This window comes from Pipistrellus kuhlii, unplaced genomic scaffold (assembly GCF_014108245.1).
Source record: "Pipistrellus kuhlii isolate mPipKuh1 unplaced genomic scaffold, mPipKuh1.p scaffold_m20_p_21, whole genome shotgun sequence".
NCBI lineage: Eukaryota > Metazoa > Chordata > Mammalia > Chiroptera > Vespertilionidae > Pipistrellus > Pipistrellus kuhlii.
This window is the reverse complement of record NW_023425520.1, coordinates 12,430,996-12,453,992: the sequence shown is the minus strand read 5'-3', so window position 1 is coordinate 12,453,992 and position 22,997 is coordinate 12,430,996. Positions and strand designations below refer to the sequence as shown.

Here is a 22,997-nt window from a genome sequence, read left to right as displayed (position 1 = left end):
AAGACTAAATTCTAAAGACTGGGGACAGCCGGCAGGGTGGGTTCCCAGTCACACCCTGCTGGACATTGGAATGTGGCCCTATCTTGCCCATAATACAAAAGCAGAACTAAAGGTTATCTACAGTTTCTACCCCTGAAGCTACTGAGTCAGTGGGAGTCAATCTCCTGTAACTACCCTCGAAGTCAGATAGCAAGGTTAAAATTCAAACAGCAGTTTTTACCCGAGTATGATTTCCACCATATTTCACTCTCGTGTCCGGGGGCCTCCCAGGAGGCCAAGTTAAGCCCCACCCCAGGCACTCTCCTGCGGGAGGACGAGGCGATGAGGGCAGGCGCCTGCAGAGCCAGGCCCAGTGCGTCTGCGTGGGGAGAAGGCCATAGAGACGATGGTCACGGGAGAGATGGTGAATCTAGTGCCTCACTGGCCTTACGGAGGCTGCTCTTCTTTAGAGTCTTCTAGGAGAATCAGATGACAGATGAAACTGACTGATGCCCGGACATCCAGCCGAACTGTGACCCGGGGCAGAGAGCAGGCCCAAGGCCTGGGGGCTGCGGGGGTGCGTGTGGAGCGGGGACAAGGACAGCCCACGCTGGGGGGCTGCAGGAGCTGGGCTGCAGCCTGGACACGTTTCAGAGCTCAGAAACACTGAGCTCCTGCCCAGCTGGCGTGGCTCAGGGGTTGAGCGTTGGCCTATGAACCAGGAGCCACGTTGGTTCCTGGTCAGGGCACACACCGGGTTGTGGGATTGATCCCCAGTGGGGATGTGCAGGAGGCAGCCCATCCACAATTCTCTCTCATCGTTGATGTCCCTCTCTCTCTCTCTCTCTCTCTCTCCCGTCCCTGAAAGTTTTGCGACACAGAAGCAAGACACCGAGTCCAGGCGACTGAAAGAGGGAGGTTTCAATCTGCGCTCCGGGCGAAGCTCGCTGGTGCGAGGGTGGGCGGGCCAGGGAAGGTCTCGCCAAAAGGCGGCCCAGGTACTTCTTTCATACAGCTGTTTCTGAGGGGAGGGCGAGGCCAAGAGAGGGGTGGAATTCCTGCCTCGGGCCAGGGGTCTAGGAAGGCGCCAGCTATCTGTGTCACCATCTACCTTGCAGATGCTTGCATCAGCTCTGGGCTTCCCCCCTGCCTTCACCTAACAGTCCCCTCTCTAAAATCTATCAAAACAATAAAAAACATCAGGAACAAAGTAAAACCGGGTGGCACTCCTTCCTCCGGCTTCTCCCTTGCACTTTGCAGGTGTCGGAGGCCGCTCTATGCGACCACAGCTCACTGCAGAGGTCAGCCTGCCGGGGGCAGTGACGCCCACTGAGGGCCTGGGCTCCCCCTCCCCAGGGACCGGACCCCCGTCCGGCCCACGCACCTCTGCCTTTGGCACCAGCCTCGGCAGCCATGGTCCTGAGAGCAGGGGAGGCTCTGGGCGAGCCTGGCACCCACTACAGCGACGGCACAGGGACAGTCACAGCACAGCACAGCTCTCAGAACACTGCGCAGGCCTCCCTCAGAATGCTCGGCCTTCCCGTGTGCTGCCGGAACACTCCTGGGAGTTTATCCTAAGCACACAGATATTTACCGTGATCACAAGCAGGAAGTTCAGTGTTGAGCCATGGACCGATTGATAAGGTAGCAGGCAACACCAAGGCTGTTAAAAGCAATGGAGCTGTTTGGGGGAGACGCTGGGCGAGAGAGTACAGACGCACACGCGTCCTAGGCAGAAGCCAGCATACCTCTCGTGCACAGTAAGCACCTGACTGAAGACAGGAATTACTAACAGAAAATCTTTATAGCACACTGTTCAGTGAACAAAGTTATGAAATAGTGGAATGCGTAGAAATTTGCTGCCTTCCTTTTCTTTCTTGTCCTTACGAATTTTCTAATTTTTTCCTTAAAAACCTGTTATGTAAAGAAATGTAACAATGGGAACAATTTTTAAATAGAAATTTCAGTTGTTTTTCAGTACTTCAGATAATTTAAATTCGTTCCTTTATTTACTTACTTCCTTACTTATCAGACGTTTTGGCTTTTTAAACAAGTCCAGAGAGGGCAGACAGAGCTAGTTTCCTCGGTGACAGCGGCGGCAGCTCCCAAACATCCTCTCCGCTCTGCTCTGTTCATCACCCCCGGAGCCGGGCTTCCTGCCTAAGAGCAGTGCATACCAACGAGCTCGCTCCGTCCTACGAGCTTAACATGAGGACCGTGAAAACCACCGGATCCAAAGCCCACAATTTTATTCTATTTCTTAAAAATGTATTTTTATTGATTTCAGAGAGGAAGGGAGAGGGGGAGAGATAGAAACATCAAGGATGAGAGAGAATCATTGAGCAGCTGCCTCCTGCATGCCCCCCACTGGAGATGGAGTCCAAAACATGTGCCCTGGCCGGAATCGAACCCGGGACCCTTCAGCCCACAGGCTGACGCTCTATCCACTGAGCCACACCAACAATTTTAACAGCTTAATCCAACACATTTAAGTGGGTCACCGGTTCCTACTGGAATGCGTAGAACTGTTCAAAACTGCAATGTAAGTGCCAGGTCAGCTGGGGAGCCAGGAAGCGGAGAGTGCATTTGAAGGCTTCTTCACCTGCCTGTTCACGTTTTTAAAATCAAACAGAGATGCACGTTCAGGAAAACATGGAAGCAGGACAAAAAGACATGAAAGTGTCTACCTTTACTCTAGCTCTTCACCAACTGTGTCCTTGGGATCAACTTCCTGTGTCATTCTAACACGTATTCAATGTTATTGCGGCACACACAGGACACATGCTTTTATCTACTTATTCATTTTTAATTATTTTTTAAAATATATTTTTATTGACTTCAGAGAGGAAGGAATGAGAAATAGAAACATCAAGGATGAGTTATGACAGAGAATATCATCGATGGGCTGCCTTCTGTATGCCCCGCACTGGGGATCGAGCCTGCAGTGTGGGCTTGTGCCTCGACCTGGGAATTGATCTGGGACCTCCTGGCTCATAGGTCAATGCTCAACCCCCAATCTTGTTGCATCGGGACAATGCTCTCGCCAGCTGAGCTACCTGCCAGGAGTCACGTGCTGCTTGTCGGGGGTGCTGCCACCCACGTGTGTTGCTTTTGTGAAGTCCAGTGGTCAGTCACACGGGCTTCAGGAAGACACTGGATGGTAGCTGTTAGCACCGCTGCTGTTTGAGGACTTAAACCCTGACGCTTTATGCAGCTCAGTGATGAGCTAGGCTAGTGGTCGACAGAGCCAAATATCAACAGTACAATGATTGAAATTCCTTTTGAGAGCCAAATTTTTTAAATTTAAATTTCTAGTGCCACTTCTTCAAAATAGACTCGTCCAAATACCAAAAAAGACTTGTGGTATTTTGTGGGAGAGCCACATGTTATTGTTATCAAGTTAATTGTCAACTGTTAATTACGTTAAAGTATCCTGTATCCATCTCTGTAAAAGCAGCACATGTCCATCATTTCACTTTTTATTCTATCCGAGAGGATGATGGGGCTTAGGATACTCAGCACACGCTGATTGGTGGCTTCATATAAGGCACATGATTAGGGACCTAGGGACTTAGGAATCGGGGACTTAGGGTGTTTGGCAGGTGCTGATGGTGGTTCAATGTACAATCCATATAAGGTGCCTGGTTAGGTGCTCAGGAATGTTCGGGCTGCAGGTGCAGGTTCCGTCATATGCCGCCCTCCAGCTGGGGGAAGGAAGGCTCTATCATAGGGGTGTCGAACTCCATCAGAGAAGGGGCCAAAATCTAAAATCCAGCCTAAATCATGGGCCGAATGGTTTACTGAACAGTCATAAACTGTCATTGTGATGGAAACGCAGCGGAGTGCAGTGATGACAGCGCGGTGTGGGCCACATTGCAAGCCCTGGCGGGACGGATTTGGCCCGCGGGCCTTGTGTTTGACACATGTGCTCTATCAGTAACTACTTCAGGTCTCTCAGCCTCCAGCAGTGTCTGCTGGCTTTCCTTCATGGAGAGGCAAGTGGATGAGTTCTCAGGACACCTCTCTGCGGTAGTAAAACTAATATCACCCCAACAAGGGGTGGCCCCCTCAGAGCTCTCACCACAGGCTCCTGTGAGGTGGGAAGAGGCAGCCGGATGGAGGGCCACTGCTGGACGGCCTCACGTGGATTACTCTATTTTCTCCCCCGTGTTTATAACCCTGTGGACATAAGGAGCCACATGCTAACCTGACAAGCTTAGGGGAGGCCTGCGTGGCAGTCTTGCAAACTCAGAGACCTAAAATAACCACAAAAGATGGTTTTAAAATTAAATATTTAACTATAAACAGGTTATAGTGGGTAGTCATGTCCTAGGCCGATATTTTCTCTGACAAAGATCACCTTAGATCTTCTTTCCTGAGCCCATTTGCCTTTTTGCCTCTAAGATAACACATCTGTGAGATGTCTGGGTAACTTGTAACTTCCTTTTTGGATCCCTCAGGGCACAATAAATGGCACTGAGACATTCTCTCATTATTGCTGTGATCAAGTTAATTGTCAACTGTTAATTATGTTAGTTGGTCTGAAGGTTGTGGGTTATTGTTAAGTTGATCAACTGTTGAGTATCCTGTATCCATCTCTGTGAAAGAAGCTCATGTCCATCATTTCACCTTTTACCCTATCCCAGAGGTTTCCCCGCTTCCCTTTGGCTGACCTCCCTAATCTATCACCAATGAATTTCATGTCACCCATGTCCCTTTCCTCTGATTGCAATGTATAAATATAGATGTAACCCTGCAGTCTCTGGAGCATCATCTCAACCACTGAGGTTCTGCTTCCTGGCATATGTCGACAGTTTGGCTCAGATAAACTCATAAAAATTCTTTACAGGTTTCAATGTTTTTTTTTTCCGTTAACAACCCTTTGAACGCCATTGGTATGTATAGACGCAATTAAATTCAAAATATCTTGGTGTGTGGGGATGGTTTCCATTTTGGATGTGTGGTAGTTAACTGGTTAATTAATAGCGTTTGAGCATTTTATTTTTGTCTTCATTTATGGAATACAAACTCAGTACTTTTTAAATTTAACATTTTAACTGGAAACAGTTCATGTGGCCTGCTCAGCAGCGGTAACACGGAGGGGCAGAGAACAGTGCACAGAACAAAAAGATTACACATCTGTCTGCACACATCAGCCTGACAGGACACTGGAAGTGGAAAAAGCTACAAGATGGTAAGAACAGTGAGAGCCTACACATTTATCTAAACTACATCTTTTTTTTTTTTTTTTTAAATCGTGGGATCAGTTTTTCTTTTTAAATATATTTTATTGATTTTTTACAGAGAGAAAGGGAGAATAAAGAGCTAGAAACATTGATGAGAGAGTAACATCGATCAGCCGCCTCCTGCACCCCCCCACAGGGGATGTGCCTGCAACCAAGGTACATGCTCTTGACCAGAATCGAACCTGGGACCCTTCAGTCCACAGGCTGACGCTCCATCCACTGAGCCAAATCGGTTTCGGCTAAACTACATCTTAACGTAGTACTGATTTTTTCCGCACATTATTGTTTTAGTAATATAAAAGAAATTAATGATAATGTTCAAAGCACTCACTAAATCAATGAGATTTATGTAAGCATTTCAACAAATAAAATGTTTAATGAAAAAATGCTAGTATACAATGTCCTTGTCTCTAAAGATAAAATCTTAACAAGTTATTTTAAGTATATGTGGGTTTAATAAAAACGTTCATTAGGCATTACTAGCATAATAAAAATGGATTTCTTCAACAGCTCCAGCATCCAGTGAAATCTTAAGAGGTGAACCAAAGTTTTTTTCAATTATATTGAGAAAATCTAATATGTTTACTTGCTTGTTGAGTCTTTTCGAGTCTAATCTTTTCAGCTTTGGTGATTAACTATGGAGAAAAAAAATGAGAGATTAGAATGTATTGGATACCTAAAAACAAATAAAATATAATTATGTCTAAAAAATTTCACAACTATCATCAGCTTGAATAAAATATTTCCAAAAGGGCGAGAGGAAGACAAATGAGAAAATTAGGCTTAGGCCAAATCAATCACAGAAATAATTATCAGGTATGGTTTATACATAACTAGAGGCCCGGTGCATGAAATTTGTGCACATGGTCCCTCAGCCCAGCCTGCACCCTCTACAACCCAGGAGCTCTCAGGGGATGTCCTACTGCTGGCTCAGGCCCACTACCCATGGTTCTCTGCTCTCTGTGAGCCTGGGGTCTTGCTGCAGCCATGGAGATGAAGCCCCATGCCCTCCTGTCTGCTCTCTGCCTGCTGCCATGTGCCATTCAAAGGAAGCCCTGCAGGGTGCTCTGTCTGCCAGGCCTGGGGCTTCCCTGACACCGAGACACTAAGGAGCCCTCAAGCCCTGCGGTCTGGGCTGTCTGCCGGTCTGGGGGTGCTCCTGCCGCCTCTGTGCTAAGGAAGCCCCCATGCCCTGCTGCCTGGGCTCTGCCTGCCATGTCTGGGACTTCCCCGCCATTGCCACTCTTGGGAAGCCCCCAAGCCCTGCTGTCCGGATTCTGTCTGCCGGGCCTGGGCCTTCCCCGTTGCCACCATGCCAAGGAAGCCCCAAGCCCTGCTGTCTGGACACTGCCTGCAGTGTCTGGGGGCAGATCTAGCCTCTTTGCTTGGCCCCAGGAATCCCGGCAGGGCTGACAGGCCCAGATATTGCAGCAGTGAGGCTGAGGGGACTTGGCTCCACCATCTTGTGGCTATGGGGGCTGCCATTTTTGTCACGGAGTGATGGTTAATTTGCATATTACTCTTTTATTAGATAGGATAGGTACTCACTTTTCAATTATCCAAAACCCTCCCACTTTGGTTCCAGATTAAGAACCACTTTTCAATTAAAAGGAGCCACACTCCATGCAGGCCACTTTTGTTACCTGTGGGTCAGGACCACCCTACTGGCTGCTGCTTCCTACCCCGTGTCAGTCCTGGCCACCAAGTCACTCCTTGCAGGCCCTGTGGTCATCAAGACTCTGAGCTCGAGAATCATGTGCTACTGCAGGCAGAGCGCTCACTCAAGAGTTTGCTTACAAATTTGAAACCAAAATCTCAAACACAGGCCTGGCTGGGAGGCTCAGTTGGTTGGAATGTTACTCCACACCCCCAAAGGTTGCAGGTTCAATTCCCAGTCAGGCTGCGAGTTTGATCCTTGGTCAGAGCTGGGCAACCAATTGAAGTTTCTTTCTCACACTTGTCTTTCTCCCTATCAGTTGTGTGTAAGGAAAAAACCCATTTTGATAAAAAGCAACACAAAATTAAAAGAGGGAGGGTGAGCGGGTGGGAGGGAACCAACCAAAGACCTCTTATGTGTATGTCCATAGCCATGGGCAGGGACGATTAGGTGGTGAGCCTGGAGTGGGGTGGGGGCATGTTGGAGAGGGTTAATGGGGGGAAAAGGGGACAAAGGTAATACTTTGAACAATGAAGGTTAAAAAATACTAAGAGATACCCTAAAAGCTGAAGGGGAAGGAGAGAACCTCATTTTGTACCATGTGCTCCAAGTGATGGCCACATGCCTGTCTGGAGGAACGCGGAGGCCGAGTGGCAGCTCTCTCCGACCTCTCGCTGCCCTGCCAGGGCTCTGCATCCCACCTCCCGCTCTCGGCTCCTGTTCGAGGGCTCCACGTGGAGCAGTAGCGTGCCTTTGCCGCTTCCTTCCCTCTTTGCCTATGCCCACCAGGACTGAGGACACAGTCCCACTGGCTGCACCGTGACGGGAAATGAAGACCAGGGTTCACGGTAGCGCTTTTCTCTCTTGCAGACCCTGCGAGTCAGTAGGTCTGTCTCACGGTCTGGCAAACCTTCTGGGAACCCGCAGCTCCCCTGACCGAGGCCTGCTCCAGCTCCCCAGCGGCACCGCCCCGCCCCCGGGCCTCCCGCTCCCTTTGCCGAGGCCGTAGAGACGGCCGTAAGACGCAGGACCAGCCCAGTGGGTGAGAAGCCCCCGGGCCCTCGTCTACTCCGCACAGCGCTGTTACCACCACTACGCGCCGTCGTGCTGGGTCCTCAAGAGTGGCTAACGCCAACGGGCAGTGGGAAACATTAACAAAATGAACGACCAAAAAGGTGGCTGCAAACTAGTCCCGGTGTAGCCACTCCTCGGGACCGAGGCTGTGTGGCTGCTGTTTCGCTGAGGCAGAGCCCACTGGCTGGAGCGGAGGGCCGAGGGGCAGCAGGCAGGGTGTGGGAAAAGAGCCGCTGCCCTCGCTGGGTCCAAGCCCATTCACAAAACGCCCGAGTGAACCTTTTCCTCGCCTCAAACTTAGGAAAATGAGGTCTTTCTGGGGGAAAAAAACCACTAATTCTAGTTCTACAAACATAAAATTTAAATGAAATGACACACCAATTGGAAGATAAATATCATTTAACAAAGTGGTTTCATTCAGGGCCGAGCTCAGGATTAGTGACTTTAACATTTCAATGGCCTCCAGCAGGCTTTCCAATTAGCGCCTCCCAGAGCCTGGCCCAGGGCGGAAGGAGGCCCCCCAGCAGCTTCAGCCTTCAGAGACAGATTCACAAAGACCAGGGACACCTCCCCCATCATCTACATTCCAATGGGTGCCGCGAGGCTGGGCTGAGGGAAGGTTAAGGAAAAAGAACTTTGTAAATAGGAATCCAAGCCATCACCCCTGGAATACAGAAAGCAGGACTTTTCAAGTGCCATTCAATGACCAAAGAACGTACATCTCAGTAGGTTTTTCTGATTTTTACAATATACATTCAAAATTTTGATAATAGTAATTTAGTTATTATGTGCCCTGTTCTTTCTAAGCATTTTAAGATGCACTATCCTTTACATGTATAATAATTTGGTTTAAAATAATAAATTTGACATCTCACTAGAAACAACAATGGTTTAATAAGTTACTCAGTGTCATTTAAAATAAAATTAACGAATAAGAAGCTTGCTTTAAATTACTTAACGTATTTAAAGTTGTTTATATCACTTGACTATTCAGAGAAAGTAACACAGCTTATCACATTTTAGGGAGGCTCTCACTCTTATCTCTGGAGGCTCCTGTCCTCACAGACCACATTCCACAGACATGGTGTTTTTTACCTTTAGAGAATGTTTCAAGAATCACCTGCCACCCAGCTGAAAACCCAGCGGCCAGAAAGCAGGACTGCTTTACATCAGCACTCAAGTTAAAAAAAGAAAAAGGCCAAAGGGAAAACTCCAAATGAAAACCATGCACCCTCGTGGGGAAAATAATTCTAATTTTGTGTAACTCAACATCTAGAGAATAAGTGTTCCCTCCCCACCTAAAGCTCAGTGCCCGCCACGTAAACCGGCCCCCTCCTACCGAACCATCCTATTTTACACCTGCACGTGACTTTCAGAGGCGAGTCAGCCTTCGGAAAGGATTAGGCTGCTCCCCAGAGCCCTCCAGACCAAGCAAAGAGTAACGAAACTAAATAAAATCAACCAGCTACCTTCTCAGTGCCTCTTTTCTTCTCGCGAGGCTGGTTCAGTTTGGCCTGCCTGTCTACCAGAATCTTCTGCCAGTACCTCTGTTCATGGTCACCTGGAAAACAGAACATGGAGCTCTGCATACAAGGCACATAGGAGAAACACACTCAGGGCACTACGCTCTCCACAGAACTAAAGTTTAATGCACATGTATCAAACACAAGGCCCGCGGGCCAAATCCGTCCCGCCAGGCCTTGCAACGTGGCCCGCACCGTGCTGTCATCACTGCACTCCGCTGCGTTTCCATCATGACAGTTTATGACTGTTCAGTAAACCATTCGGCCCGCGATTTAGGCTGGATTTTAGATTTTGGCCCCTTCTCTGATTGAGTTCGACACCCCTAGTTTAATGCTTTAAATTTGATACATGCTAAGAGCACAAAAGGGTCTAGTTTCATTAGCCAAGCTCAGACAGCAACACAGACACCCCCAATCGGCTTGGTGAAAAGGAAGGTCCATGAAGTTTTACCAGAGAGAATCTCGAGTTTCCAGCAGTGCTTCTTTTTTATTTCCGCACATGCGTGCATGACGGCTTGAGCATCCTCAGGAGACTTAAACCTCGCATGGCACTCGGTATCTCCTTCCAGCAAATCCACATACACAACTTCTGAGACAGCGGCCAGCGTGTCCTGCCACACAGAAGAGAGGGAATAGGAATAGAACGTCGCCCCCTGGCTATGTCAGAATGTTATCCCACCAGAAGCTTAAATGAGAACTACCCTCCATTAACCATTTCTTCTGAAATACATGCAGATGCTCTTAAAATCTAATACGGACACATCTGAGAACCCACTCAGCACCACCTCTAACCATATCTTCCCTTACCCGCCACACCCTTCACAGCTCCCAGAGGGGAGGCCTGTCTGGGGAGCACAGAGCGCACCCCACCCTCCGGCCATCAACAAGAGGGGCATCCCGTCCGGGAGCAGTCAGAATAAGGGCTGGGATTAAAAACAAAATAGAAAGCGCCTCCATGGACTGGGGAAGAGGTGTGTTACCCCTCACCTGTACACTTATGACTTCTGACCTAAAACATATATGAAAACATTCAACTTCTTATAACAAATCATGCAAAAAAAAGTTTCACTGAACCTACACAAATCCTAGGTCCCTGAGTGGGTCTTTGAAAATATAGCTCACAAGCTCTTCCTGTTTGATGAAATACCTAAACAACCTCTGCTAACAAGTCCTGTCACCCAAACCCAGGGGAAGTTCCCCACCTCCCCTGCTGGGAGGGCAAATTAACAAGATTCCTGCATTCACAGCAGGCCCCTCAGCAAACACAGGCGATTATGCAGGAATGTTATACCAGGTCTTAATTTATCAGTCTCCGTTCTTGAAGCTAAACAAATAACTAAGGATTCTCAGCCCAAAACAGGGCCTTATCCATCTCGTCCCCTTCAGTTTTGACCCAAAGATTCAAGCCATAAGTAATTTCAGGTTACTTTTAGATGTTGGATTTTTAAAGTCTGATTTACACAGAACTGAGAAACACACGGAAATATTACTTCATCATAGAATAAGAGAAAAGTTTTTTAGTTAATAATGAAGCTTACATATGTAAAACCTGTGAGTGTGTAGAAACAGGAACTAAGTCTTAACTCATCCCATCCCCATCATCTTGCCTATCACACTAGAGGTACCTAAAGTTTGCTAATTCAATTAAAGAGAGAAGCAATTTACTTGTCATTCTTCCTATTTCTTTAGTTAACGGTACTAAGTTTAGAGACTAAGCAAGAAAAACAGTTTCAAGTTGAAGAAGTTTGACTCTTCAATGGCAGCATAGCTACATGATTGGTTTATGTGGCTGTTTACAGTATTTAATTTCCGTACCTTTCAAAAGACATTTACTAAACAGCCACCATTATGTCAGGGTGACCTCAGAATGACAATTAGCCTGGCAATCATACTGGGAAGGCACAAACCTCCACCAACACCCTCCTCGTTCAGGTTTGTTCCAGCAAATTGTAAGTAACTAGGAATTTGATTAATAGTTATTTTATGATTTCAATGATCATAAATGCAGATTTTTCAATCGATATAAATTTATGCTATGCATTCCAAATAACAAACCAAATAATTTTTCTATTAAATCTTAATGGAAAAACCAACCAACCAACTCAACCAGCCACACCAATCACAGCAGCATCTCCACGCTCATCCGTGTGTGGAGTTCTCCCTGCCACAGCTCGGCCCTCACCCTCACCCACAGCTGGGAGAGCTCACCTAGGTGTCAGTGAGCTGCGGAATTGCAGGAAAGCATTCCACCTGATCACAGTGAGCAATCTCAAAGGCGGTGCGGTGAAATGTGACTGGTATGAGGAGGAAAGCCAGGGTCAAAATGTAAACACATGGGCTATGTCACAGAAGGTCTGCGTCGTTTGAAGACAGTGTCTCACCTATCTGGGCGGCAGGCTGACGAAGGGTAAATAATACCTGGCACTGCCCCCTACAGAACACATGAACAAGAGAGAATACTGCTGTGCTGGTGCACAAAGGCTGTTCGTCAATCAGAGAAAGTGAAATAAGGAGACAGACTGTCAAACAGTATTTGCAATGTAAATTACATAGAACTGAGTATATTTGCACATGCATGCAAAACTTCTGTAGTTTTTCAATACTTTACACTTTTCTGTAATTGTTTCAAATTTCTTAAACAATTGGCATGAATTGAAAATATTAAAAAGTTAAACATAAAATTAAGGCTTTTTTTCAAAACACCCTACATTTCTCTCTCAGAAAAAAATGTTCTATTTTAATTCATTAGCAGACAAAAATAAACTAAATTCATGCAAAGAAAAAAAATATACATATTATCTCTTTTATTCCAAAACAATTTTGTCTTCAGGCAACAGAATATTGAGGGGGTCTGTTAAAAGCTGAGTGCCAATGAAAACAAATCACCAGTTCTCTAGAGTCTAGCTTGTTCCAAAACCTGACAGCAGCTGCTTGGATCTTAGGATAATTTCAGACCCGATACTGCTGAGGGAATCAGCGCACGTGGCATTCATTCCTCTTCTAAACCCGCTCTCAGAACAGAAGCCCCGGGGAGAGCGCAGGGAGGTGCTCCGCTGCCTCCCGCCTCCGTTAAGGAGGACAGAGTCAGTCCACAGCCACCCGCCAGAGGCGCCGTGGACGGACGGACAGACAGACAGACACTGCAGACCGCCTGCAGGAGGATGTGCACACAGCACTGCCATCCCCAAGAAGTCAGTCTTTGGATTCTGCTTCGGTCACATTTCAGTCTCTCTGGAATCACACCGTGCAAGGACTTGACCACAGAGGAACAGGCTCTAACTGGGTTGGCTGTGTTTTCCAAACGCCACCCGTCGTCCCTGAGGAGGAGAGTACAAGCAGCCGGGACCCCAGGCTCACCCTGATGAGCTTCCTGCCGGGCAGAGGCTCCGGGCTGACGATCTTCACAATCACGCCCGCCGTGAACTGCGGCCCCGCCGCCTGGGCCTTCTCCGGGGGACGGGCCCCCTCACTGCTCACTGCTCATCGGGCAGAAAAAGACCAGAAAGAACCATCACACTTAGTCACTTAACACTTGGGCCCTTAACACCGACAACATTGTTTCTTAGGTTACTTAAAAGTAATTTACTTAGTTTAAAACTTATTGTAACCTAATTTGTGTAATTAAGGAAGTTATACATTGTAGATCATTGGGCCTCCCAGTCAAAAATCACACTGCTTAATAGCAAATTACCATGAAATAAAATATACAACTGTAATTACTGTAAATGCAAACTGTCACTTTTATAACACTTGTAACATCTTCCCCCCAAAATGCCCATTTTCCCTGAACCAAAAAACAAAAAGTACCTAATAAAAGTAGATAAACAGGCATGAAGTGCTATAAAATATTCTATAATTCAGATGTGAAAATTAATTTTCATTATAGGAATTTAACATATATCCCAATATAAATTTCCTAAGAATCTTATTTTGTGTTATTTCTGCTGGTGGTCAATACTATGAAATAAATTTACAAGTGTGAAATTACAATCTTTGTAATTAAATTACAAACTTAATTCATAAAGTAGACATTCATTACTAAATCTAACAATGAGAACTAGAGAAAATTTAAATAACTAATTAGAAAACATACTGTTTAAATGAGCCCTTCAAATGTTCTTATATCAAGAATAAGTCTCACATTTGAATAACTTGCCAAATGAGTAATTTCTGTAATGATTATTGTATAATTAAGTTTCTAAAAATTAAAGTTCATCCTATAACTCTGAAATAGTATTTTAGTGTATAATATAAGGTAAAAAAACTATAACTTTACTTTTTTCATTTTTCAGTCCAGATTTATTAGTTACTCCACGGTCTATTTCCATTTCTGACTCCGATTTTATTTGGGATATTGTTTTTTTTAAAGAAGCCATACTGGCTTTTTGCAGGGCTAAATACTCTTTTTTCAAATCCATCCATTCACTCCTGTAATAAAAGAAAAATACATTAGAAACAACAGATGATTAAGGATGTCCCCTCACAATGATTCTGAGTTCACATCACGCAGCAAGCAGCACCCAGATGAACCGGCTTCAATTTGCCACGTCAGTTCCTGAGTATACGTCAATGATTTGACTTTTGGAAATGAAGGTTTTGAGTTAATTAACTGGTAACATTTACTAAAACAGTTGTCTCTGGGAGAAAAGGATGGACTGAAATTTAAAGATGACTTGGATTACTTGTTAAACTGTTCCCAATTTCAGAGATAACATTCCTTAGTATTTACTAGAATGAAAAGGAATTTCTAAGAGGGGAAAAACACCCCCTGGAAGCAACCTATTTACATGCATTTAACGTGTGGAAGCTTCCCCGAACAGCTTGAGCTCCTCCGGAGAGGAACACAATGGCCCTCTGGGCTCCGGGCAGCGCTCATTGTCGGCCCTAATCTAGGCCATCAAACTCGCAGATAGCAGAGTTTGAGGAGGAGGAGATCTGCTGGTGATGGGTTTAGCTGTTAGCAGTGGCATTTGTAGACTTCAAAAAAAAAAAAAAAATCCGACCCACCCAGGATCCTACCTTCCCAAGATGAGTCATTAGAATAACAAAAGGCCCTTAATGATTCCCTAAGATAAAGGCAGGAGGAATGCAGAGCTAAGGATCCTATAAATACAGGAGCCACACGTCCTCTTAGCTTTCCCAGGAGGACTGCACTTCGGGAACAACTTTCTTCCGAAAGGTATGCCGTTTGCTTCGTCCTCCTAGGCTCCCACCCAGCGTCCGCGGGCTCCCTTCCACTTTAACATGGAAATGCTCTCTGTGGCCTGCGTAGTAAGTGCTTCCATGTTTTAGTAGAAGTGAGTCCAGTGATCCCCCTGCTGCCACACAGGAACTCAGTCTGTCTCCAGAGGCCACGGGGACTCCTCTGCTTTAACCTGGAGGCACCTGCTGTGTCACGGAAAAGTAAGTGCTTCCATGTTTCAGTGGAGGCGTCTCCAAACCCACAGCGTTTGGGGCCCTTTACTAACAGGTTAAAGCCAGGTCCGCCGTGCAAGGCTCTCCAGGACTGGGCTCCCCACCACTTAAACGTGGATGTACTTGCTTTGGAATAAGACAAGTAAGTGCTTCCATGTTTCAGTGATGGTAAGTCTCGCTGTGCATTTCCCCAGGCGCCCAGCCTCACCTGCAGCTGGGTGTATCTGAGCGGAACTCTTTCGTCTCCTAACAACACCCACCCCTTTAACATGGAGGCATTTGCTTGACAGACGGAAGTAAGTGCTTCCATGTTTTAGTGTGGTTGTTGCTTGGTACCCATCAGTCCCGCCGTGCGCAGACCTGGGCGCAGGCCGTGACTGTTGCTAACATGCAACTCTGTAGACAAGCTGGAATTGCACTTTAGCAATGGTGCCGGCCGGCGCCGCCGCCACTCACTTGGACAGCACGCGCAGGGGGATGACCTCCTCCCCCATCTTGTGCCGCTCCTTGTGCTTCTTCTTGTGCTTCCGCTTGGCTTTTAGGAGCGACCCGTCTTTCATGTCTCCCGCTTCCTTTTCCTCTTCCGTGGAGACCTCTACCTCTGTAAGGAGAACACGGAAATCAGGGGCCACACCAGCTGTGTTTGCCGGGCCCCCCGGTAAGAGCCAGCGCACCTTTGTGTTCTCCGGCCGCCTGGGGGGCCTTCAGGCCGGCCTTCTGGGCCGTCTTCCGGACTTTGGACGCGGGAGCCGGGCACCCTGCGTCCTGCGAGCTGCTTCGCTTCCTCTTCTCTGCTCGCACTGGAGGAACGCCGGCCGCCTCTGCTCTGGCCCGCTTTTTCTTCTTCTTTGAGGGTGGCTTTTGGGGCTCAGCACCCTCCCCTTCGGAGCCGTCCGACGTGGCCCTGGGCTCCTTCGCCTCCGCGGTGCTGCTCTCCTTGCCTGTGTCCAAGCGGGCCTCCTTGGCCTGGCTGCTGTCTTCCTTCTTTGCCCGGCCTTTCTTCTTCTTCCTCTTTTTCTTTTCTTCTGTAACAATGCTGCCATCAGCTTCCCCCTGGCTGCATGTGCATCCACTTACAGTATGTTTACTTACACACTCACCAGCTGCTCCCAGGGCAGGAATGGGCTTATTTTTTACTGTTTTAGGAAATATCCCAGGTTTCCTTGGTGCTTCCTCGGGTGGGTTGTTAAGAAACTGAAATGAAATCGGCAAAAATTTTGTCTAATTAAAACGCGTGATAATTTTCTTTTGCTAATTCTTTTCTTTTTAGGTTCTGGACCTACCTCAATAGCTTTTGCTGCCTGTTCTTTTGTCTCAAATTCCACAAAGGCAAATCCCTTCGGGTCTCCCGTAGACTTGTAGTGCGGGATACTCACGTAAACGACATTGCCACATTTCCCAAACACTCTCTCAATCCAGCTGTGATTCACATTTTTGGGAAGTAACTCCTACAATAAATTAGTTACGTTGTTAATGCTTCTGTTTCGTACTCACGGTCATCATGTGCTTACTTGTATTCCAGGACAGGCTTACCACGTACACGGTCCGCTCGTCCTCATCCTTGGGTCTCTCCCCCAGAGGCTGCTTCCTCCTGATCCTGGTGCCTTCCAAGTCCAGCTGCAAAGCACACACAGTCAGTGGGCTGAAGCTTGTGTGACTGCGGGGATTTATGGGATAGAAAACCACCTCTTACCTCTACAACAGCTGAACTCTTCAGTGCTCTGGCTATTAACTTTTTGTCAGTGGTCAATTTTTTCATTTTGTTAAAAGACACCAGAAGTGATATATCAACATCTAATAAAAATGTAAAAGTGAGAATAAATGAAATTTCAAACTGTTCCTGTTACAGTCATGGTTGAAAATCCCTATCCCACTCGAATTCTTACATGCCTCCTTTAAAACTAATAAAAGTTTATGATTTTGTAATTTGTAAAATGCTTTCTTGGGACAGGCCTCTAGTGGGTGGGTGAATTAATTGGGTTTTTTAAAAAGTCTTTTCATAGGAGCACAATTCCTGTCCATGTATGTCCGCACCCTCTACCTCCCCATCTCCACCTTTTAATCAAGTCTAGTGTGCACAGTTTAAAATATATATAATATAGTGTATATAGCACAGTATAAAAACAGTAATAATAAAGAATAGTGTTAAGACACTACACAGGTACACCAATTAATAGAAACATACTATTTCAGAAGCAAACAAGTAAGCAAATCAATGGCAGTGCAGCTGAAAATTGGTTCCATTATATACTGAGCAAACTTACATCCATCTCTAGATTTTTCTATCTGTTCTCGAAGAAATCTATCCTTGTGAAGATTTGCATCTCCAAACCAGAAGTCAACCTGCTTGGTGATGTCTGCGAGCACCTGTTTCACTCGGGACCGCTTCTTTTTCTCTACCTCTTTTTTGTTTTCAGCACTTTCCGCTTCCATCGCCTTCTCTGGTTTTCCTCTTTCAGTTTCCATTCCTGTGAATTAGAAGTAAATGTGTAAGTCTGGTAATAGAAGTTAATCAGTTGAATAAACTTTCATTGGCTGGCAGTTCATTTAAAAATTTTAAGCTTTAGAATACCTTGCTAAATCAGCTTTACTTTTTAGGCCTTTTAAACTGCAACACTAGATTATTCTATATAAAATCTTTGTCACTTAGTTAACAGGTAAGCTGTAGAATCAGCCCTTTTCAGGTGACCATCCCATCCAGAATTTACTTCTTAGGTACCAATTCCCAACCCCCTCCTTTCAAGTTATGCGCGCTCCCCGCCCCCCATCTCTTCTGCCCCTGGGCTCCAGCTGGGGGTTATTAAAAATAACTGCTCTGGCTGCTCTGGATTCTGATCTGAAACACTTCCCAGGCAACATGGCTTGCTCCCTCCCTTGCTGAAGTCTTGTTCAAACGCCTCTCCAGTGAGGTCTTTAGACCTCACAACTGTATTTAAAACCACACATTTCTGGACAGTTTGTCTCCCCACCCTTCCTGCCCATTGCACCCACTCAGTTTACTTGTTTGTCCTGTACCCTCCCTAGAGTGTGGGATGGAGGGAATCAGTGCTTTTTGTATTAGTTACTGATGCATCCATCCCCAGTCCCTGGCACATAGTCACTCAAACGTTCATTGATTGAATTTTGTCTTCTTAAGGAGGTCACTAGAGGTACTTGCACACAAATGATCACACAAGCAAAGGCTTACCTGGGTCTGGGATGATGCAGCCTGCCTGAAAATAACCAGTTTCACGTAAAATGCTTTTCTTGGAAACAGGAGAGTTAAGGCACACGTCTCTTTAGCCCCTCTTGGCTGGCATGCATGACCAGAATGACATAACAGACTGGAAGGTAAAGGGGGGCTAAAGCTTTCACGTACCAGAGTGACCTCAACACTTTGGCCTTTTTCAGTGGACGCCACAGGCCAGTGGCAGGTGAGGCAGTGGATGTGGGGGCAGTGCGGCCTGGGAAGTGCTGGGACGGGCAGGCCGCCCTGAGGCAGGAGAACGTGCCCTGCTCTCTGTGCTGCCTGTGCCCTCCTGAAAAGCTCAGTAAAGAGGCCCATTTGCACCTCAGTCTCAGCAAGGACCTGTCCTTGAGGGCAGCAGATGCAGGGACAGTGGGCAGAGCCCCTTCATTCTCCAAGGTCAGCAAGAGAGAACTCGCACTCTTAGCACAGGCTTCTTGGTGTGGGTTTTAATGCAGGCGTGTATTAATTTACATCACACACAGATGGCGCTCCAGGTCAGAGCTAGTCATCAGAAACAATCAGGTGTCCTAGGGGCCATTCAGGTGACCTGAGACACATCAGATCCGCTCTGACCCTCAGCAGCTGGAGTGGATTCCCTGAGGCCGCTTCCTCCTGCAGCTTGAGGAGGGTCCCTTTTCTGGCCCCTCTCCCTGCCCCCTGGGCTCAGTTGGGCTCCCTCTGACTCACACGAATCCTTTCCGAGGGCCCCGGCTTTAAGCTGCTTGACTCTATGCTTACAATTTAGTTTACACCTGAATTCTCCAGCCCTTACTTCTCCCCTGAGCTCCCCATTCTAACATTCAACTGTCTGGGCGATGTCTCTACTTGTTTATCTGAACTACATCTCAAGTTTACAATGGGAAAAGTTGAACTCAAGTATTAACAAACTTAGGTTTTGTCTAGTGTCCCACACCTCAGAAACCCAAGTAAGAACAGCAAGAGCGCAAAGCCCTTGAATGTCCTAATCCTTTCCTCACAGCAAACAGGCAACTCCTCAGCATCAGGACCATGAGGGCCAAGCGAGCACGTGCCCAGAGGGCCCAAGCAAAGGCCTGCTTCCGCCTCCTCCACCGGACGACAGCCAGGACAAGCATCTAAGAATGTAGAGCAGGGCATGTCCGCCTGTGGCACAAAACCCTTGGCTTCAACCAAGATAAGGGCTATCCCATATTCATTGATTGGAAAAGTCAATGTGTTTAGGATGTCAATTCTTCTCAAACTTATCTATTAAATGCAATCCCAATCAGAAAAAAAAAAAAAAAAAAACAACCCCTCGGCTTCAGATCACACAGAATAAAACCCACAGCCCTACGGAGGCCTACAAGGCCCCAGTCCATCTGCCCTGGGGTGTCTAACTTTATCTCTTACAACTGCTTCCAGGCTCATGGCCACCAGGACATGGGGCTTAAAGGCGAAGGCCATTCCCACCTCAAGGCCTGCACATCCACAGGTATTGCTTCTCAGTTCATTCAGGCCCCTGCAAAGGTCACCTGCTCAGAGGCTTTCTCTCTGACCAAATCGAATATATTCCCTTCCTTCTAACCTTAACCCTAACACAACCCCTGTCACCACTTTTAATCCTGTCTGTCTCCCACAGACTGAAAATACTGTCAGCGCAGGGACTTGAGCTTGGCCATAACCTATGCGTCTGTTGAATAATTAAACAATGTATTTTAAAGGATTTTACAAACTGTCAAGTATTAAGCATTACAAATACTTTTCGTAAGGGGTGGGGTAGAATTGAAATGAATTTTAATTAAATGCTTATTACTAAGCAGGATTCAGGGCTCACTTCCCTTCCAGAACAAACTAGAAATTACAAAGGGCAGGTCAACAGCTCTCCAATTCCTCCGCTGAAAGCCGCCCTCTGAGGAAGCAGCAGCAGATCTGCACAAGCACAGAAAGTCCAATTCTCCCAGACACCAGACTCTTCCCACCGTCCTGGCATCTCAGCCAGGGAACCTTCTTCATTCCTTCTCCTAAGGATCCATATTGGGCTTGGAGAATCAAGTCAGAAACTCTCGCCTGGGTACACAGTACATGCCTGCAATTGTACTCTGTAGACAAACAAACATGCCTTCACTTTAGAGCACATGTGTCAAACACAAGGCCCGCGGGCCAAATCCGTCCCGCCAGGCCTTGCAATGTGGCCCGCACCGCGCTGTCATCACTGCACTCCGCTGCGTTTCCATCACAATGACAGTTTATGACTGTTCAGTAAACCATTCGGCCCACAATTTAGGCTGGATTTTAGATTTTGGCCCCTTCTCTGATTGAGTTCGACACCCCTACTTTAGAGGAAGCCATGGATTAAACAGAAGGCAACAACCTGGCACAATTTACCGTCCCTACACAGCAGCTGGGAAAGACCCGAAGCTACACAGACTTGCTTGATCCTCAACGCCTACTTGCCACCATCCTGGGATAACAAATACTGTGTTTCCCTGAAAATAAGACATTCTCCGAAAATAAGATCTAGCGCAGGGGTCTTCAAACTTCTCTCATTATGAGAATCACCTGGTGGAGGTGTTAAAACACAGATTCCTGATAGCACTTCTTATAGTTGGGATCTGGGAATCTGTGTTTTAACAACTCCACCAGGTGATTCTCATAATGAGAGAAGTTTGAAGACCCCTGATCTAGCGCATAGAAAGATAAGTCATCCCTGAAAATAAGACCTAGCGCATCTTTGGGAGCAAAAATTAATATAAGATACTGTCTTATTTTCGGGGAAACAGGGTAGGTGTGCTGACACAACCATCCCATTCCAAATCATCATCTTTCCTACTCAGGCCTGTTCTTCTTACTGAAGGATCCATGTCTGCTGAGTTAATCAGCCAAACTATTCACTAGCCATGTGGGTTCTGAGCAAATTATCTCACTATCTCTCTATGAGCTGTATAAAATGTGGATAAAAACCATGCCTATGTAGTAGGGTTTCATGAAGATTAATCAAAATAATGTATATGTGCCCTAGCCGGTATGGCTCAGTAGATAGAGCATGGGCCTGGGGAATGAAGGATCCCGGGTTCAGTTTTGGTCAAGGGCACATGCCTGGGTTTTGGACTCATCCCCAGTGGGGGCATGCAGGAGGCATCTGATCAATGATCCTCTCACAACTGATGTTTCTCTCTCCCCCTCTTCCTTTCTGAAATCAATAAAAATATATTAAAAAGTGTGCATAAAGCACTTCAAATAGCTGCTACATAGCACACACTCAGTAACATGGAACCATTATCGTTTAGCAATCTGTCCCCATGTCCTAGCATCGTCCGGGGAACGGCTCTCATGTGCATCCAGTGTTCTCTGCAACCACGGTCACTGTAACACGGAACTGTTTATAAACTGTCCGAACGGCGTCCGTTCTTCCCAGGAGCCGTGCAACTAAAACGCACTTCTCTGGGTGACTTGGATGTTAAAACATTCACTCCAAATTCCTTAACACCATCTTATAGCAGAATTCGCATTTTCCAAAAACTGTTAAATGAAGCGGTGACAGCTAACTGGCTTCTACACAGGATTTAAACAAGGAATAAAACTTGACAGCGCCAATCAGTTCACACAGATTATTTTTAACTCCTTACAATCCCACAAGCGGTTTTCTTTCAACTTCTTGATACAGAGGCTGGAGGCCGAGACAGGACACAGCACAGGGAGCTGGGGGACCTGCCCCCACGCCTCAGTGTGTTCTGGCTGGAATTGGAGGCCTTTAGGAATTCTTGGGGATCCCATGAACTTCTTACATGATACATTTTAATGAAAAGGTAGTCACTAGTCTTGTACATATACAAAATGAACACATGTCCACGATTTTCAAGTATTATATTTAACCTGGGAACTAAAACCAGTTCAAAGGAAAATTAAAAAACCAGACGCACGAATATAAGCAATGTATCTGAAGGCGGAAATAAGTTCGTTAATTGATGCAAAACTGGTCAGGGCAATAACTGCAGAATGAACTCAAGGCCCACTCGCGGCTACCATCTTCCACGAGTCACCCAGCGCAGCGGCCCCGAGGCACCCAGGCCTGGGAAGAGCACTGGACCAGCCAGCCAGCGTCTTCCTCTCCAGGCCATTCCGAAGGCTCACAATTTTTGCTGACAAGTTGTGTGCACAGTGTTTAGACCTGTAAGCATTCCCCCTGGGAGGCCCATCCATGGCCTGATGGTTTTTAAGGGTGATGGTGCGCTCAAAGGCCGAGAACCCCAAGCCGGGGGGGCCCGCCTCCTCACTCTCGGCTCAACTTCCAAGGCCTGGACCCATCCCCGGGCTGCGGCTGCCGCGCGGGGCGCCGCCCTCGGACCCGTTTCGGCCCCCAAGCAGGTGCGCGAGGCCCCAAGCCCGCACGCAGCGCTCATGAGGTCGAGGGCCCGGGTCCTAGGAAAAAAGGACTGGATTAGAGGACACGGGTCTTCCTCCGTGACCCTAGCGCCAAAGCGCAAGTCCGTGACGCAACGTAACTTCCGCGTCCCTCCCCCCCCCACAGAGGCCGCCCCTTCGCGCAACTCCGCGCGTGCGCACTGACGGGCTCGAGGGCGGCGGGAAGGGGCGGAGCACGAGGGAGACAGACGGCAGGGCGCACGGACCTCAGCTCCCCTCGGCAGCCCCAGAGTCCCCTCGGAACTTACTCCGTTCAGTCTCCAAAACACAGGCCAGAGCCTGCGTCCTCCAGCCCTTTCCGTCTCCCGAAATTCACGGTCGAGGATGTGAAGCGTCATAGGACGCGCGACACGGGTCTCCGGGCGCCTCCTAGACGCTCCGAGGTGCGTGCGCCGCTACGTCTCTGGCGTGCGGCCCGCGGGGCGGGGCCTCGGGGCATGTGGCCAATGAGGAGCTTGATTGGCGGGCGGAGTCGGCGGCGCGAGCGGAGCGTT

The 22,997-nt window shown here is 47.3% G+C and overlaps 1 protein-coding gene across 8 annotated transcripts; it reads right to left on the bottom strand.

The window, feature by feature from the left end:
* Window positions 1-5,581: 5,581 nt before the first annotated feature.
* On the bottom strand, window positions 5,582-22,913 carry LARP7 (La ribonucleoprotein 7, transcriptional regulator). Of its 8 annotated transcripts, none has more exons than XM_036450562.2 (13): window positions 22,752-22,913; window positions 17,159-17,362; window positions 16,588-16,688; window positions 16,428-16,511; window positions 16,178-16,342; window positions 15,995-16,088; window positions 15,569-15,919; window positions 15,351-15,495; window positions 13,756-13,907; window positions 12,837-12,961; window positions 9,931-10,090; window positions 9,426-9,517; window positions 5,582-5,860 (listed from the first exon to the last, which is right to left on the bottom strand). In XM_036450562.2, exons 2-13 carry the CDS (start codon window positions 17,358-17,360, stop codon window positions 5,780-5,782), a joined length of 1,752 nt encoding a protein of 583 aa, XP_036306455.1. In that variant the 5' UTR covers window positions 17,361-17,362; window positions 22,752-22,913; the 3' UTR covers window positions 5,582-5,779. The 8 variants fall into 8 exon arrangements, with proteins under 8 accessions (XP_036306455.1, XP_036306456.1, XP_045441987.1 ...); XM_036450563.2 differs by having other exon boundaries at window positions 12,837-12,958; XM_045586031.1 differs by having other exon boundaries at window positions 15,569-15,916.
* Window positions 22,914-22,997: the final 84 nt, after the last annotated feature.